Genomic DNA, 17,187 nt, shown 5'->3' with positions numbered 1-17,187 from the left:
CCAAGTGGGCGTGGCGCCGGCCGCTGCTCTCGCGAGATCTCGGCGGGACCGGGACCGGGGCGGGGCGGGGAGGGGAAGCAGCGGCGCAACAAGATGGCGGCGCCGGGCACTGAGGCGGCGGCAGCGGCGGCGGTGCCGGGCCCGGGGCAGGTACGGGCGTGAAGCGCTGCGGGTCTGTGGGGAAACCGGGGCGGCCGCGGGGCTCTGAGCGCTCCCTGTGCCCCCCCCCCCCCCGCAGGTCAGCAGCAACGGCAGCGCCGGCGACGCGGCGGCGGCGGCGGAGACGCAGCGGCAGCAAGCGGCGCCCAACGCCTGGCAGGTCATCAAGGGGGTGCTCTTCAGGTGAGGCCTGGCACGGGCTGCCGAGCACACAGCGCGGGGCTGCCGGGCCCGTGTCCGGTACCGGGGCCATAGACCCGGTGCTGCCGAACCCATAGCCTGGTACCGGGGCCATAGACCCGGTGCTGCCGTGTCCGGTACCGGGGCCATAGACCCGGTGCTGCCGTGTCCGGTACCGGGGCCATAGACCCGGTGCTGCCGAACCCATAGCCTGGTACCGGGGCCATAGACCCAGTGCTGCCGTGTCCGGTACCGGGGCCATAGACCCGGTGCTGCCGTGCCCATAACCCGGTACCGGGGCCAGAGACCCGGTGCTGCCGTGCCCATAACCCGGTACCGGGACCATAGACCCGGTGCTGCCGGGCCCATAACCCGGTACCGGGGCCAGAGACCCGGTGCTGCCGGGCCCCTAACGCGGTACCGGGGCCCTAGACCCGGTGCTGCTGTGCCCCTAAACCAGTACCGGGGCCGTAGACCCGGTGCTGCTGTGCCCATAGCCTGGTACCGGGGCCGTAGACCCGGTCCTGCCGAACCCCTAACCCGGTACCGGGGCCATAGACCCGGTGCTGCCGAGCCCATAACCAGTACCGGGGCCGGTGCTGCCATGCCCATAGCCCAGTATCGGGGCCATAGACCCGGTCCTGTCGAACCCATAACCCGGTACTGGGGCCATAGACCCGTTCCTGCCGAACCCATAACCTGGTACCGGGCCCATAGACCCGGTCCTGCCGAGCCCATAACCCCATATCGGGGCCATAGACCCGGTGCTGCCGAGCCCCTAACCTGGTACCGGGGCCATAGACCCGGTGCTGCCGAGCCCATAACCAGTACCGGGGCCATAGACCCAATCATGCCATGCCCATGTCCAGTACCAAGGCCATAGACCCGGTGCTGCCGAGCCCATAGCCCGGTACCGGGGCCATAGACCCGGTGCTGCCCAGCCCATAACCAGTACCGGCGCCATAGACCCAATCATGCCGTGCCTGTGTCCAGTACCGAGGCCATAGACCCAGTCCTGCCGAACCCAAAACCCGGTACCGGGGCCATAGACCCGGTCCTGCCAAACCCATAACGTGGTACCGGGGCCATAGACCCGGTCCTGTCGAACCCATAACCCTGTACCAGGGCCATAGACCCGGTCCTTCCGAGCCCATAACCCAGTATCGGGGCCATAGACCCGGTGCTGCCGAGCCCCTAACCCGGTACTGGGGCCATAGCCCCGGTGCTGCCGTGCCCGTATTCCGGTCCCGTGGCTGGTGCTGCCCATTCCCCCCCTCGTAGGCTTTCTCCTCACTCCTGAGCCCATTCCCGGTTTTCCTATGGAAGTCCCGGTGCTGCCTGCTGCTCCTTGGAGCTGCCAGCGTCCCCCAGAGCTCAGCCTGCCCTAATTCCATAGGGAAGAGCGTGCCGTTATCCCGTCACTCCGGGGTGGGATAGGGTGTGGGAATGGGGATGGCTCCCATGGGAGTCCCTGCTCCAGGGAATGAGCGCTCTCCATTAGGGAAGGGGTGTTCCTGGAGCGGGAATTGCGCTTGGATGTGCTCTTCCCAGCCTCCCGCTGATCGGGAACGGGTCGGGATCAGCTCCCCCATGGTGCTGCCAACAGGAATTCCTTCCTAGATCCTCCCTGTACCCATCTCCTGCTTCCCACTCTCCGTCCTCGCCTTCCTTCTCATCCCTCCCATTCCTCCAAAGGCAAGTTTGTCCCGTGCAAAGCCCCATCCGAGCCAGTGCTCTCAGTCCCCTCTGTTCTCCCGTCTCCCCCTGATCCATGCCTCTGGAAGCTCTGGGAACACCACGCTGCTCGCGCTTGGCTGCTGCCGGAGGCCCAAGGAGGGAACCAAAGCTGGAAGCGCCCATCCCTTGGGATGCGCTCCCTGGTGTCCCTATCCCCTCCCCTTTGGAGCCTCCTCCGGGATACCCTGGAGCTCCTCGGCGTTCCCAAGCACAGCTCCAGGCCTTTCCCTGCTCCTGCCGTTCGCTACGGGACCGGGACCGAGCCCTGCTGCCCTCCGCCTGCATCCCTGATCCCTGCCCCGTTCCCGGGAGCGCCGCAGCCCTTTGGAGCAGCCTCTCCCCCTCTTCCCGTAGGATCTTCATCATCTGGGCCATCAGCAGCTGGTTCCGGAGGGGCCCCGCGCCGCAGGAGCCGAGCAGCACGGGGGGGACGCCGCGGGCGCCCAGCAGGAACCTCTTCCCCAAGGACACCTTGATGGTAACGGCGGGGCCCTATCCTGAGCTGTGGGGCCGTGGGGCTGTGGGGCCGTGGGGCAGGAGCGCTCCTTGCCCCTCTCCCTGCAGGACCTGTACGTGTACATCTCGGAGCACGAGCACTTCACCGACTTCAACGTGAGCTCGGCCCTCTTCTGGCAGCAGAGGGACCTGGTCTACGGGGACTGGACCAGCGGTGACAACGCCGACGGCTGCTACGAGCACGCCGGGGACGTGGCCATCTCACAGGTGGGTGCTGAGCACCCCACACCCTGCCCGTGGATGGAGGGGTGAGGAGGAAGGTCTGGATGGGAGGGTGGGGAGCCAGGAGATGGGGGACAAGGAGGATCCAGGGAGGAATTCCTGTTTGGGAGCTGCTCCCGACGCGTTCCCTCTCAGCGGGAGGCTGGGACCAGCACATCCCAGGCTTGAGGGGCTGGGTTGGGAGCCCCTGATCCCGGCCCCTTCCCACCTCCGGGGACCAGCACATCCCAGGCTGAGGGGCTGGGTTGGGAGCCCCTGATCCCAGCCCCTTCCCACCTCCGGGGACCAGCACATCCCAGGCTTGAGGGGCTGGGTTGGGAAGGAGCTGGAGCCCCTGATCCCAGCCCCTTCCCACCTCCGGGGACCAGCACATCCCAGGCTTGAGGGGCTGGGTTGGGAGCCCCTGATCCCAGCCCCTTCCCACCTCCGGGGACCAGCACATCCCAGGCTTGAGGGGCTGGGTTGGGAGCCCCTGATCCCAGCCCCTTCCCACCTCCGGGGACCAGCACATCCCAGGCTTGAGGGGCTGGGTTGGGAGCCCCTGATCCCAGCCCCTTCCCACGTCCGGGGACCAGCACATCCCAGGCTTGAGGGGCTGGGTTGGGAAGGAGCTGGAGCCCCTGATCCCAGCCCCTTCCCACCTCCGGGGACCAGCACATCCCAGGCTGTGGGGCTGGGTTGGGAAGGAGCTGGAGACCCTGATCCCAGCCCCTTCCCACCTCCGGGGACCAGCTCATCCCAGGCTGTGGGGCTGGGTTGGGAAGGAGCTGGAGCCCCTGATCCCAGCCCCTTCCCACCTCCGGGGACCAGCACATCCCAGGCTTGAGGGGCTGGGTTGGGAGCCCTGATCCCAGCCCCTTCCCACCTCCGGGGACCAGCACATCCCAGGCTTGAGGGGCTGGGTGGGGAAGGAGCTGGAGCCCCTGATCCCAGCCCCTTCCCACCTCCAGGGACCAGCACATCCCAGGCTTGAGGGGCTGGGTTGGGAGCCCCTGATCCCAGCCCCTTCCCACCTCTGGGGACCAGCACATCCCAGGCTGAGGGGCTGAGTTGGGAGCCCCTGATCCCAGCCCCTTCCAACCTCCGGGGACCAGCACATCCCAGGCTTGAGGGGCTGGGTTGGGAGCCCTGATCCCAGCCCCTTCCCACCTCAGGGGACCAGCACATCCCAGGCTTGAGGGGCTGGGTTGGGAACGAGCTGGAGCCCCTGATCCCAGCCCCTTCCCACCTCCGGGGACCAGCACATCCCAGGCTGTGGGGCTGGGTTGGGAAGGAGCTGGAGCCCCTGATCCCAGCCCCTTCCCACCTCCCCTTGCAGAGCGTGCAGCACAACGGCTCCATCTACGTCCATGTCTACTTCACCAAGAGCGGCTTCCACCCCGACCCCCGGCAGAAGAACCTCTACCGGCGCCTCGCCACCGTCCACACTTCCCGAAGTATGGAAAAGGGGGGAGCCCCATTCCTGTACCCCACAGGGAGCCCCAGCAGCTGCGCTTTGGGTCAATGGAGGGGAAGCGTCCGCCTTGCTGTGGTCTCCAAGGTTGCCCCACGGAGGGTTCCACACTTGGGATCCATCCTTCAGGAACCTATGGAGGGAAAACCTTAAATCCCTATGGATTCCATCTGTGGGATGGGGAGGGGGGGGGGTGTCTGTGTTGGGGAAGGGAAGGAATTGTGGTACCGGGGGGGCTTTCTTCCACGCTGATGCCGTTACCCTGAAGGCTTGGCTCTTCGTGGGGTTCATGGTGCCCGCATTCCAGCTTTTCCCTGGAGAGCTGAAGGAGTGCTTGTGCCCATGCTGGCTGCCCATAACCTCCCTAGAGCTCCTTCCTGTGGAGCTGGAAGCAATTCCCCATGGAAAGCAGGCCAAGGAATTCCCTTCCCTTCCAGTGATCAACAAGTACAAGCGGCGGCGCTTCCAGAAGACCAAGAACCTCCTGACCGGGGAGACAGAGGCAGACCCGGAGATGATCAAGGTACGAGCGGCTCCTTTGGGGGCTTTCTGCTCCTCAGGGTCCCTCCTGCTGCTTTATGGGGTCCTGGGGGGGGTCCCTCCTCTTCCTTTGGGGGGGTCCCTTCTGCTGTTTGTGGGTTCCATCCGAAGCTTCCCCTTCCTGCTCCTGCAGAGAGGGATCATCCCCTTGTGGGATTCTTGGGATGGGAGGATGGCTCTGGGCTGGATGAGCTTGAGGGACACCAACCATGGTGGTGATGATGGTGATGTTATGATGGTGATGGTGATGATGATAGTGGTTGTGTGATGATGGTGGTGGTGATGATGATGACAGTGATGTTATGATGGTGATGATGATAGTGTGGTGGTGATGATGATGATGATGGTGATAACGATGTTACGATGGTGGGTGATGATGATGATGGTGATAGTGATGATGGTGATGGTGATGGCGATAACGATGTTAGGATGATGGTGGTGATACAACAACAGTGATGATAGCGATGGTGGTGATGTTATGATGGTAACGGTGGTGATGATGATGATGATACAATGATGGTGATGGCGATAACGATGTTAGGATGACGGTGGTGATACAACAACGGTGATGACAGCGATGGTGATGTTATGATGGTAACGGTGGTAATGATGATGGTGATACGATGATGGTGATGGCGATAACGATGTTAGGATGATGGTGGTGGTACAACAACGGTGATGATAGCGATGGTGGCGATGTTATGATGGTAACGGTGGTGATGATGATGATGGTGATACAATGATGGTGATGGCGATAACGATGTTAGGATGACGGTGGTGATACAACAACGGTGATGATAGCGATGGTGAAGATGTTATGATGGTAACGGTGGTGATGATGATGATGGTGAAACGATGGTGATGGCGATAACGATGTTAGGATGACGGTGGTGATACAACAACGGTGATGATAGCGATGGTGGTGATGTTATGATGGTGATGATGATGGTGATGGTGATAACGATGTTAGGATGACGGTGGTGATACAACAACGGTGATGATAGCGATGGTGGTGATGTTATGATGGTAACGGTGGTGATGATGATGATGGTGATACGATGATGGTGATGGCGATAACGATGTTACGATGACGGTGGTGATACAACAACGGTGATGATAGCGATGGTGGTGATGTTATGATGGTAACGGTGGTGATGATGATGATGATACAATGATGGTGATGGCGATAACGATGTTAGGATGACGGTGGTGATACAACAACGGTGATGATAGCGATGGTGGTGATGTTATGATGGTAACAGTGATGATGATGATGATGATGGTGATCTGATGATGGTGATAACGATGTTAGGATGACGGTGGTGATACAACAACGGTGATGATAGCGATGGTGGTGATGTTATGATGGTAACGGTGGTGACGGTGATACGATGATGGTGATGGTGATAATGATGTTAGGATGACGGTGGTGATACAACAACGGTGATGATAGCGATGGTGGTGATGTTATGATGGTAACGGTGATGATGATGATGATGGTGAAACAATGATGGTGATGGCGATAACGATGTTACGATGATGGTGATGATAGCAATGGTGGTGATGTTATGATGGTAACGGTGATGATGGTGGTGATACGATGATGGTGATGGCGATAACGATGTTAGGATGACGGTGGTGATACAACAACGGTGATGATAGCAATGGTGTTGATGTTATGATGGTAACAGTGATGATGATGGTGATGGTGACGGTGATAACGATGTTACGATGACGGTGGTGATACAACAACGGTGATGGTAGCGATGGTGGTGATGTTATGATGGTAACCGTGATGATGATGGTGATACGTTGATGGTGATGGCGATAACGATGTTAGGATGATGGTGGTGATACAACAACGGTGATGATAGCGATGGTGGTGATGTTATGATGGTAACGGTGATGATGATGATGGTGATACGATGATGGTGATGGCGATAACGATGTTAGGATGACGGTGGTGATACAACAACGGTGATGATAGCAATGGTGTTGATGTTATGATGGTAACGGTGGTGATGATGATGATGATGTTACGATGCTGCTCCTGCTGCTGCTGATTTGGGGCTTCTCCCCTCAGAGAGCCGAGGACTACGGTCCTGTGGAGGTGATCTCGCACTGGCACCCCAACCTCACCATCAACATGGTGGATGACCACACGCCCTGGGTGAAGGGCAGCGTGCCCCCTCCTCTGGACCAGTGTAAGGCTCTCCTCTTCGAGGGGGGCTTCCTGGGGCTGCCCCCTCTCCCGGGGGGACGCATTCCCGTGGGAAAGGGGGGGCTGGTGTCATCCTTGCATCCCGCCCTGCTCCAGATGTGAAGTTCGATGCCATCAGTGGGGATTATTACCCCATCCTCTACTTCAATGACTACTGGAACCTGCAGAAGGATTATTTCCCCATCAACGAGTCCCTGCAGCGCCTGCCCTTCCGCCTCTCCTTCTGCCCCCTCTCCCTGTGGCGCTGGCAGCTCTACGCTGCCCAGAGCACCAAATCCCCTTGGAATTTCCTGGGAGAGGACCTCTACGAGCAGTCGGATGAGGAGCAGGACTCGGTGAAGGTGAGGAAGCACCCAGCAGCTCTCCTGCGGGGAGGACAAGGAGTGAGCCTTGTCTCGGCTCTGCTGGGGGTGGCATGGAGCTGTGGGGTGGAGGTGGAGAGGTGGGATGGAGCCGTGGGGTGGAGCTGGAGAGGTGGGATGGAGATGGAGCCTTGGGATGGAGATGGAGCCTTGGGATGGAGGTGGAGAGGTGGGATGGAGGTGGAGAGGTGGGATGGAGGTGGAGAGGTGGGATGGAGGTGGAGAGGTGGGATGGAGGTGGAGAGGTGGGATGGAGGTGGAGAGGTGGGATGGAGGTGGAGAGGCGGGATGGAGATGGAGCCGTGGGATGGAGGTGGAGAGGTGGGATGGAGATGGAGCCTTGGGATGGAGGTGGAGCCTTGGGATGGATGTGGAGAGGTGGGATGGAGATGGAGCCGTGGGATGGAGGTGGAGAGGTGGGATGGAGATGGAGCCTTGGGATGGAGGTGGAGATGGAAATGGAGAGGTGGGATGGAGGTGGAGATGGAGGTGGAGAGAGGTGGGATGGGATGGAGGTGGGAGGTGGGAGGTGGAGAGGTGGGATGGAGGTGGAGCCTTGGGATGGAGGTGGAGAGGTGGGATGGAGATGGAGAGGTGGGATGGAGATGGAGAGGTGGGATGGAGATGGAGAGGTGGGATGGAGATGGAGAGGTGGGATGGAGGTGGAGAGGTGGGATGGAGATGGAGAGGTGGGATGGAGATGGAGCCTTGGGATGGAGGTGGAGAGGTGGGATGGAGATGGAGAGGTGGGATGGAAATGGAGAGGTGGGATGGAGGTGGAGAGGTGGGATGGAGATGGAGCCTTGGGATGGAGGTGGAGAGGTGGGATGGAGATGGAGAGGTGGGATGGAGGTGGAGAGGTGGGATGGAGGTGGAGAGGTGGGATGGAGATGGAGCCTTGGGATGGAGGTGGAGAGGTGGGATGGAGGTGGAGAGGTGGGATGGAGATGGAGCCTTGGGATGGAGGTGGAGCCTTGGGATGGAGGTGGAGAGGTGGGATGGAGATGGAGCCGTGGGATGGAGGTGGAGAGGTGGGATGGAGATAGAGCCTTGGGATGGAGGTGGAGAGGTGGGATGGAGGTGGAGAGGTGGGATGGAGATGGAGCCTTGGGATGGAGGTGGAGAGGTGGGATGGAGGTGGAGCCTTGGGATGGAGGTGGAGAGGTGGGATGGAGATAGAGCCTTGGGATGGAGGTGGAGAGGTGGGATGGAGATGGAGCCTTGGGATGGAGGTGGAGAGGTGGGATGGAGATGGAGCCTTGGGATGGAGATGGAGCCATGGGATGGAGGTGGAGAGGTGGGATGGAGATGGAGCCGTGGGGTGGAGCTGGAGAGGTGGGATGGAGCCGTGGGGTGGAGCTGGAGAGGTGGGATGGAGGTGGAGAGGTGGGATGGAGATGGAGCCTTGGGATGGAGGTGGAGAGGTGGGATGGAGATGGAGAGGTGGGATGGAGATGGAGAGGTGGGATGGAGATGGAGCCGTGGGGTGGAGGTGGAGAGGTGGGATGGAGATGGAGCCTTGGGATGGAGGTGGAGAGGTGGGATGGAGATGGAGCCTTGGGATGGAGGTGGAGAGGTGGGATGGAGATGGAGCCTTGGGATGGAGATGGAGCCTTGGGATGGAGGTGGAGAGGTGGGATGGAGGTGGAGAGGTGGGATGGAGGTGGAGAGGTGGGATGGAGGTGGAGCCTTGGGATGGAGATGGAGCCATGGGATGGAGGTGGAGAGGTGGGATGGAGATGGAGCTGTGGGATGGGGATGGAGAGGTGGGATGGAGCCTTGGGATGGAGGTGGAGAGGTGGGATGGAGGTGTAGCCTTGGGATGGAGGTGGAGAGGTGGGATGGAGGGGGAGCGGTGGGATGGAGGTGGAGAGGTGGGATGGAGATGGAGCCGTGGGATGGGGATGGAGAGGTGGGATGGAGCCTTGGGATGGAGGTGGAGAGGTGGGATGGAGATGGAGCCTTGGGATGGAGGTGGAGAGGTGGGATGGAGGTGGAGAGGTTCCTGGTGCCTGTTGCAGGTGGCTCTGCTGGAGACCAACCCCTACCTGCTGGCGCTGACCATCATTGTCTCCATCGTGCACAGCATCTTCGAGTTCCTGGCCTTCAAGAATGGTGAGGGCTGAGAGAGGTGGAAAGGGGAAGGGTCCTGCGTGTCCCTCCAGCTGCCTATGGGGACCTGCAAGGTCCCTATGGGGTCCTGCAGGTTCCCTCCTGTTCTTTTATGGGGTCCTGCAGGGTCCCTATGGGGTCCTGGGGTCCCTCCTGCTGCCTATGGGGTCCTGGTGGGTCCCTCCTGCTGCCTATGGGGTCCTGGCAGGTCCCTCCTGCTGCCTATGGGGTCCTGGCGGGTCCCTCCTGCTGCTTATGGGGTCCTGGAGGGTTCTGTGGGATCCTGGGGGTCCCTCCTGCTGTTTATGGGGTCCTGCAGGGTCCCTATGGGGTTCTGGAGGATCTCTCCTGTTCCTTTGTGGGGTCCTGGGAGTCTTTCCTGCTGCCTGTGTGGTCCTGCAAGATTCCTATGGGGTCCTGGAGGGTCCCTCCTGCTGTTTATGGGGTCCTGAAGTGTCCCTATGGGGTCCTGGGGGTCCCTCCTGCTCCTTATGGAGTCCTGCATGGTCCCTATGGGGTCCTGGGGGTTCCTCCTACTGCTTATGGGGTCCTGGAGTATCCCTATGGGGTCCTTGGGGTCCTTCCTGCTGCTTATGGGGTCTTGGAGGGTTCCTGGGGGGTCTTGAGGGTCCCTCCTGCTGTTTACGGGGTCCTGCAGGGTCCCTATGGGGTTCTGAAGGGTCCCTCCTGTTCCTTTATGGGGTCCTGCAGCGTCCCTGTGGGGTCCTGGAGGGTCACTCCTGCTGCTTATGGGGTCCTGGAGGGTTCCTATGGGGTCCTGGTGGTCCTTCTTGCTCCTTGTGGAGTCCTGCAGGGTCCCTATGGGGTCCTGGGGGTCCCTCCTGCTCCTTATGGAGTCCTTGAGGGTCCTGCTGCCTATGGGGTCCTGGGGGTCCCTCCTGCTGTTTATGGGCTCCTGCAGGGTCCCTATGGGGTCCTGGGGGTCCCTCCTGCTGTTCATGGGCTCCTGCATGGTCCCTATGGGGTCATGGGGGTCCCTCCTGCTGTTCGTGGGCTCCTGCAGGGTCCCTATGGGGTCCTGGGGGGTCTCTCCTGCTGTTTATGGGGTCCTGCATGGTCCCTATGGGGTCCTGGAGGTCCTTCCTGCTGCCTAGGGGTTCCTGGGCGTCCCTCCTGCTGTTCCTGGGCTCCTGCAGGGTCCCTATGGGTTCCTGGGCGTCCCTCCTGCTGTTCCTGGGCTCCTGCAGGGTCCCTATAGGGTCCTGGTCGGCGGGGTGGGTCCCTCCCGCTGTTCCTGTTCTCGCGGCGGGTGTTCCGTGTCGCTGTCGGTGCCAGGCTTGTTCCCGAGGCTCCGTTTTCCCTCAGACATCCAGTTCTGGAACAGCCGGCAGTCGCTGGAGGGCCTCTCGGTGCGCTCCGTGTTCTTCGGCGTCTTCCAGTCCCTCGTGGTGCTGCTCTACATCCTGGACAACGAAACCAACTTCGTGGTGCAAGCGAGCGTCTTCATCGGGCTCCTCATCGACCTCTGGAAGATCACCAAGGTCATGGACGTGCGGGTGAGCTCCGGCCCCGGCTCCGGCTCCACCGGGAGGCTCCCAACGGGGATCCCGGCTCATTCTCTGCCCCCCCCCTCCCCTCTCCCTTTTCCCTTTGGAAGCTGGACCGGGAGAACAAAGTGGCCGGGCTGCTGCCGCGCCTCAGCGTCAAGGACAAGTCCACCTACGTGGAGTCCTCCACCAAGGTCTACGATGATGTGAGTTGGGGTTTGGGGGGGGGTTCACAGTGGGGGTGCAGAGCGTTGCCATGGGATTGAGGTCCCCCCACACTGGTGTTCCCGTGCATTCCCATGGGATTGAGGTCCCTCCACAGTGATGCTCCAGCCCATTCCCATGGGATTGAGGTCCCCCCACACTGGTGTTCCAGTGCATTCCCATGGGATTGAGGTCCCTCCACAGTGATGCTCCAGCCCATTCCCATGGGATTGAGCCCATTCCCATGGGATTGAGGTCCCTCCACAGTGATGTTCTAGCCCATTCCCACGGGATTGAGGTCCCCCCACACTGGTGTTCCAGTGCATTCCCATGGGATTGAGGTCCCTCCACAGCGATGTTCCAGCCCATTCCCATGGGATTGAGGTCCCCCCATGCTGGGGGTGCAGAGCGTTCCCATGGGATTGAGGTCCCCCCACACTGGTGTTCCAGCCCATTCCCATGGGATTGAGATCCCCCCACACTGGTGTTCCAGCCCATTCCCATGGGATTGAGGTCCCTCCACAGTGATGCTCCAGCCCATTCCCATGGGATTGAGGTCCCTCCACAGTGATGTTCCAGCCCATTACCATGGGATTGAGGTCCCCCCACACTGGTGGTCCAGCCCATTCCCATGGGATTGAGGTCCCTCCACAGTGATGCTCCAGCACATTCCCATGGGATTGAGGTCCCCCCACACTGGTTGTCCAGCCCATTCCCATGGGATTGAGGTCCCTCCACAGTGATGCTCCAGCACATTCCCATGGGATTGAGGTCCCCCCACACTGGTGTTCCAGCCCATTACCATGGGATTGAGGTCCCCCCACACTGGTGGTCCAGCCCATTCCCATGGGATTGAGGTCCCCCCACACTGGTGGTCCAGCCCATTCCCATGGGATTGAGGTCCCTCCACAGTGATGCTCCAGCCCATTACCATGGGATCGAGGTCCCCCCACACTGGTGGTCCAGCCCATTCCCATGGGATTGAGGTCCCTCCACAGTGATGCTCCAGCACATTCCCATGGGATTGAGATCCCCCCACAGTGGTGCTCCAGTGCATTCCCATGGGATTGAGGTCCCCCCACACTGGTGTTCCAGCCCATTCCCATGGGATTGAGGTCCCCCCACACTGGTGTTCCAGCCTATTCCCATGGGATTGAGGTCCCTCCACAGTGATGCTCCAGCACACTCCCATGGGATTGAGGTCCCCCCACACTGGTGTTCCAGCCCATTACCATGGGATTGAGGTCCCCCCACACTGGTGTTCCAGCCTATTCCCATGGGATTGAGGTCCCTCCACAGTGATGCTCCAGCACACTCCCATGGGATTGAGGTCCCTCCACAGTGATGCTCAGGAACATTCCCATGGGATTGAGGTCCCTCCACAGTGATGCTCCAGCCCATTCCCATGGGACTGAGGTCCCCCCACACTGGTGTTCCAGTGCATTCCCATGGGATTGAGATCCCCCCACACTGGTGTTCCAGCCCATTCCCATGGTACTGAGATATCCCCACAGTGGTGTTCCAGTGCATTCCCATGGGATTGAGGTCCCTCCACAGTGATGCTCCAGCACATTCCCATGGGATTGAGGTCCCCCCACACTGGTGTTCCAGTGCATTCCCATGGGATTGAGGTCCCTCCACAGTGGTGTTCCAGCCCATTCCCATGGGAGCAGGGTCCACATTGAGGGTGCAGAGCATTCCCATTGAATTGAGGTCCCCCCACGCTGGGGGTGCAGAGCATTCCCATGGGATTAAACAGCCCTGCAGCCCATTCCCATAGAATTAAACAGCCCTGCAGCCCATTCCCATGGGATTAAACAGCGCTGCAGCCCATTCCCATGGGATTAAGCAGCGCTGCAGCCCATTCCCATGGGATTAAGCAGCCCTGCAGCCCATTCCCATGGGATTAAACAGCCCTGCAGCCCATTCCCATGGGATTAAGCAGCCCTGCAGCCCATTCCCATGGGATTAAGCGGCCCTGCAGCCCATTCCCATAGGATTAAACAGCGCTGCAGCCCATTCCCATGGGATTAAACAGCGCTGCAGCCCATTCCCATGGGATTAAGCAGCCCTGCAGCCCATTCCCATGGGATTAAGCAGCGCTGCAGCCCATTCCCATGGGATTAAACAGCACTGCAGCCCATTCCCATGGGATTAAGCAGCCCTGCAGCCCATTCCCATGGGATTAAGCAGCACTGCAGCCCATTCCCATGGGATTAAACAGCGCTGCAGCCCATTCCCATGGGATTAAACAGCGCTGCAGCCCATTCCCATGGGATTAAGCAGCCCTGCAGCCCATTCCCGTAGAATTAAACAGCCCTGCAGCCCATTCCCATGGGATTAAGCAGCACTGCAGCCCGTTCCCATGGGATTAAGCAGCGCTGCAGCCCATTCCCATAGGATTAAACACCGCTGCAGCCCATTCCCATGGGATTAAACACCGCTGCAGCCCATTCCCATAGGATTAAACAGCGCTGCAGCCCATTCCCATGCGATTAAGCAGCGCTGCAGCCCATTCCCATGGGATTAAACAGCGCTGCAGCCCATTCCCATGGGATTAAATGGCTCTGCAGCCCATTCCCATGGGATTAAACAGCCCTGCAGCCCATTCCCATAGAATTAAACAGCCCTGCATCCCATTCCCATAGGATTAAACAGCCCTGCAGCCCATTCCCATGGGATTAAACAGCCCTGCAGCCCATTCCCATGGGATTAAACAGCACTGCAGCCCATTCCCATGGGATTAAGCAGCCCTGCAGCCCACTCCCATGGGATTAAGCAGCCCTGCAGCCCATTCCCATGGGATTAAACAGCCCTGCAGCCCATTCCCATGGGATTAAGCAGCACTGCAGCCCATTCCCATGGGATTAAGCAGCGCTGCAGCCCATTCCCATGGGATGAAACAGCGCTGCAGCCCATTCCCATGGGATTAAACAGCCCTGCAGCCCATTCCCATGGGATTAAACAGCGCTGCAGCCCATTCCCATGGGATTAAACAGCGCTGCAGCCCATTCCCATAGGATTAAGCAGCACTGCAGCCCATTCCCATGGGATTAAACAGCCCTGCAGCCCACTCCCATGGGATTAAGCAGCCCTGCAGCCCATTCCCATAGAATTAAACAGCACTGCAGCCCATTCCCATGGGATTAAACAGCGCTGCAGCCCATTCCCATGGGATTAAACAGCCCTGCAGCCCATTCCCATGGGATTAAGCTCTTCCCCCCGTTCCCAGATGGCATTCCGGTACCTCTCCTGGATCCTCTTCCCGCTCCTCGGCTGCTACGCCGTGTACAGCCTGCTCTACCTGGAGCACAAGGGCTGGTACTCCTGGGTGCTCAGCATGCTCTACGGCTTCCTGCTCACCTTCGGTGAGTGCCGCGCCGGCAGCGCCGCGCCGCAGCCCGGCCTCGGGAGCCGGGATGTTGGGATGGGGGCTCACCCCCAACCCCCCCAAATTCCCACAGGATTCATCACCATGACCCCCCAGCTCTTCATTAACTACAAGCTGAAGTCGGTGGCGCACCTGCCCTGGAGGATGCTCACCTACAAAGCGCTCAACACCTTCATCGACGACCTCTTCGCCTTCGTCATCAAGATGCCCATGATGTACAGGATAGGCTGCCTGCGAGATGGTATGGGATGGGGGGGGGGCCCTATGGCTGCCTATGGGGTCCTGGGGGGTACCTCCTGTTCCTTTATGGGGTCCTGGAGGGTCCCTTCTGGTGCTTATGGGGTCCTGGGGGGTCCCTTCTGGTGCTTATGGGGTCCTGGGGGGTCCCTTCTGGTGCTTATGGGGTCCTGGGGGGTCCCTTCTGGTGCTTATGGGGTCCTGGAGGGTCCCTTCTGGTGCTTATGGGGTCCTGGGGGGTCCCTTCTGGTGCTTATGGGGTCCTGGGGGGTCCCTTCTGGTGCTTATGTGGTCCTGGAGGGTCCCTTCTGGTGCTTATGGGGTCCTAGGGGGATCCCTCCTGCTCCTTATGAGGTCCTCGAGGGTCCCTTCTGGTGCTTATGGGGTCCTGGGGGGTCCCTCCTGTTCCTTATGGGGTCCTGCGGGGGATCCCTCCTGCTCCTTATGAGGTCCCTGAGGGTCCCTTCTGGTGCTTATGGGGTCCTAGGGGGGTCCCTCTTGTTCCTTTATGGGGTCCTAGGGGGGTCTCTCCTGTCCCTTTAAGGGGTTCTGGGCTGGGGTCCTGGGGGGTCCCTCCTGTTCCTTTATGGGGTCCTAGGGGGTCCCTCCTGTTCCTTATGGGGTCCTGGGAGGTCGCTCCTGTTCCTTATGGGGTCCTGGGGGGTCCCTCCTGTTCCTTATGGGGTCGTGGGGGGTCCCTCCTGTTCCTTATGGGGTCCTGGGGGTCCCTCCTGTTCCTTATGGGGTCCTAGGGGGTTCCTCTTGTTCCTTTAAGGGGTTCTGGGGGGGTCCCTCCTGCTGGTTATGGGGTCCTGGGGGGTCCCTCCTGTTCCTTATGGGGTCCTGGGTGGGTCCCTCCTGTTCCTTGTGGGGTCCGAGGGGGTCCCTCCTGTTCCTTATGGGGTCCTGGGGGGGTCCCTCCTCTTCCTTTATGGGGTCCTGGGGGTCCCTCCTGTTCCTTATGGGGTCCTGGGAGGTCGCTCCTGTTCCTTATGGGGTCCTGGGGGGTCCCTCCTGTTCCTTATGGGGTCGTGGGGGGTCCCTCCTGTTCCTTATGGGGTCCTGGGGGTCCCTCCTGTTCCCTTATGGGGTCCTAGGGGGTTCCTCTTGTTCCTTTAAGGGGTTCTGGGGGGGTCCCTCCTGCTGGTTATGGGGTCCTGGGGGGTCCCTCCTGTTCCTTATGGGGTCCTGGGTGGGTCCCTCCTGTTCCTTGTGGGGTCCGAGGGGGTCCCTCCTGTTCCTTATGGGGTCCTGGGGGGGTCCCTCCTCTTCCTTTATGGGGTCCTGGGGGTCCCTCCTGTTCCTTATGGGGTCCTGGGGGGTCCCTCCTGTTCCTTATGGGGTCGTGGAGGCTCCCCCCTGTTCCTTTATGGGGTCCGGGGGGGGTCCCTCCTGTGCCTTATGGGGTCCTGGGGGGTCCCTCCTGTTCCTTATGGGGTCCTGGGGGGGTCCCTCCTGTTCCTTATGGGGTCCTGGGGGGTCCCTCGTGTTCCTTATGGGGTCCTGGAGGGTCTCTCCTGTTCCTTTATGGGGTCCTGGGGGGTCCCTCCCGTTCCTTATGGGTTCCAGGGGGTCCCCCCTTGTCCCCCTTGACCCCTGTGTCCCCCCCCAGACGTGGTGTTCTTCATTTACCTGTACCAGCGCTGGATCTACCGCGTGGACCTGACCCGCGTCAACGAATTCGGGCTCAGTGGGGAGGACACGGTCACCCCCCCGCCCCCCCACCCCAGCCCCCCCCCCACAGTGCTGGCCCCCAAACCTCCAGAGGACAAGAAGAAGGATTAACCCCCCCCCCCCATGCTCGGGTTTTTACCAGCCCCCTATGGGGCACCCCATGGAGGGGAAGGGGGGGGGGCGGGAGCAGCCGGTTTGGGTGGGGGTGTCCCCCCCCACCCCCCCCTTTTGGGGAGTTGGGGGGTTCGGGGAGGGGGGGGGGGCAGTCCGTGTGTCCCCCCCTCTCCGTGTGTCACGTTCCCTTGTGCTCCATCCCATTGTGCCGGTGTGTAGGACAGTGTCACCGAGGTGTCGCCGCGTCCATAAAGAGCTGATTGAACCCCAACAGCGGCCCCCAACTTTGGGGTACAGTGTGGGGGGGGACGTGGGGGTGACCTGGTGTGTCCCTGTCACGGCTATCGCGATAGGGAAGGGATGGGAGGGGGGGGTTCTTGTCTCCCCCGTTGTGCCTCCAACGCGCCCGTGCTCCCCACGCGGCCAAAGCGCGCCACGGAGGAGGCGTTTCCCCGCGCTTTAGCCCGGCCAATCAGCGTGCTCGTGGTCGCTGAATGATAGCGCCGCAGCCAATCGCTGCGTCCCGCCCCTGCGTTATTCCCGCCCCCGTGGCGGGG

The 17,187-nt window shown here is 60.8% G+C and overlaps 1 protein-coding gene across 1 annotated transcript; it reads left to right on the top strand.

The window, feature by feature from the left end:
• The first annotated feature begins 55 nt into the window (after window positions 1–55).
• On the top strand, window positions 56–16,632 carry CLPTM1 (CLPTM1 regulator of GABA type A receptor forward trafficking). The gene is made up of 14 exons (XM_062640225.1): window positions 56–150; window positions 239–342; window positions 2,431–2,554; window positions 2,641–2,799; window positions 4,133–4,250; window positions 4,705–4,790; window positions 6,891–7,011; window positions 7,125–7,369; window positions 9,412–9,505; window positions 10,829–11,019; window positions 11,121–11,216; window positions 14,447–14,582; window positions 14,679–14,846; window positions 16,455–16,632. Exons 1-14 carry the CDS (start codon window positions 94–96, stop codon window positions 16,625–16,627), a joined length of 1,872 nt encoding a protein of 623 aa, XP_062496209.1. The 5' UTR covers window positions 56–93; the 3' UTR covers window positions 16,628–16,632.
• Window positions 16,633–17,187: the final 555 nt, after the last annotated feature.

Source organism: Pezoporus occidentalis, unplaced genomic scaffold (assembly GCF_034315485.1).
Source record: "Pezoporus occidentalis ecotype Australia unplaced genomic scaffold, CSIRO_AGI_Poc_V1 ctg632, whole genome shotgun sequence".
In the NCBI taxonomy this organism is placed as follows: Eukaryota; Metazoa; Chordata; class Aves; order Psittaciformes; family Psittacidae; genus Pezoporus; species Pezoporus occidentalis.
This window is presented reverse-complemented; position numbering and strand designations above follow the sequence as displayed.

Bases quoted from the DNA above. Each gene is read 5' to 3' on its own strand.
- CLPTM1 (XM_062640225.1), top strand. From the start codon at position 94: ATGGCGGCGCCGGGCACTGAGGCGGCGGCAGCGGCGGCGGTGCCGGGC. The intron at 7,370-9,411 runs GTGAGGAAGCAC...TGCCTGTTGCAG, and splicing joins AGGAGCAGGACTCGGTGAAG to GTGGCTCTGCTGGAGACCAA. The intron at 9,506-10,828 runs GTGAGGGCTGAG...GTTTTCCCTCAG, and splicing joins GTTCCTGGCCTTCAAGAATG to ACATCCAGTTCTGGAACAGC.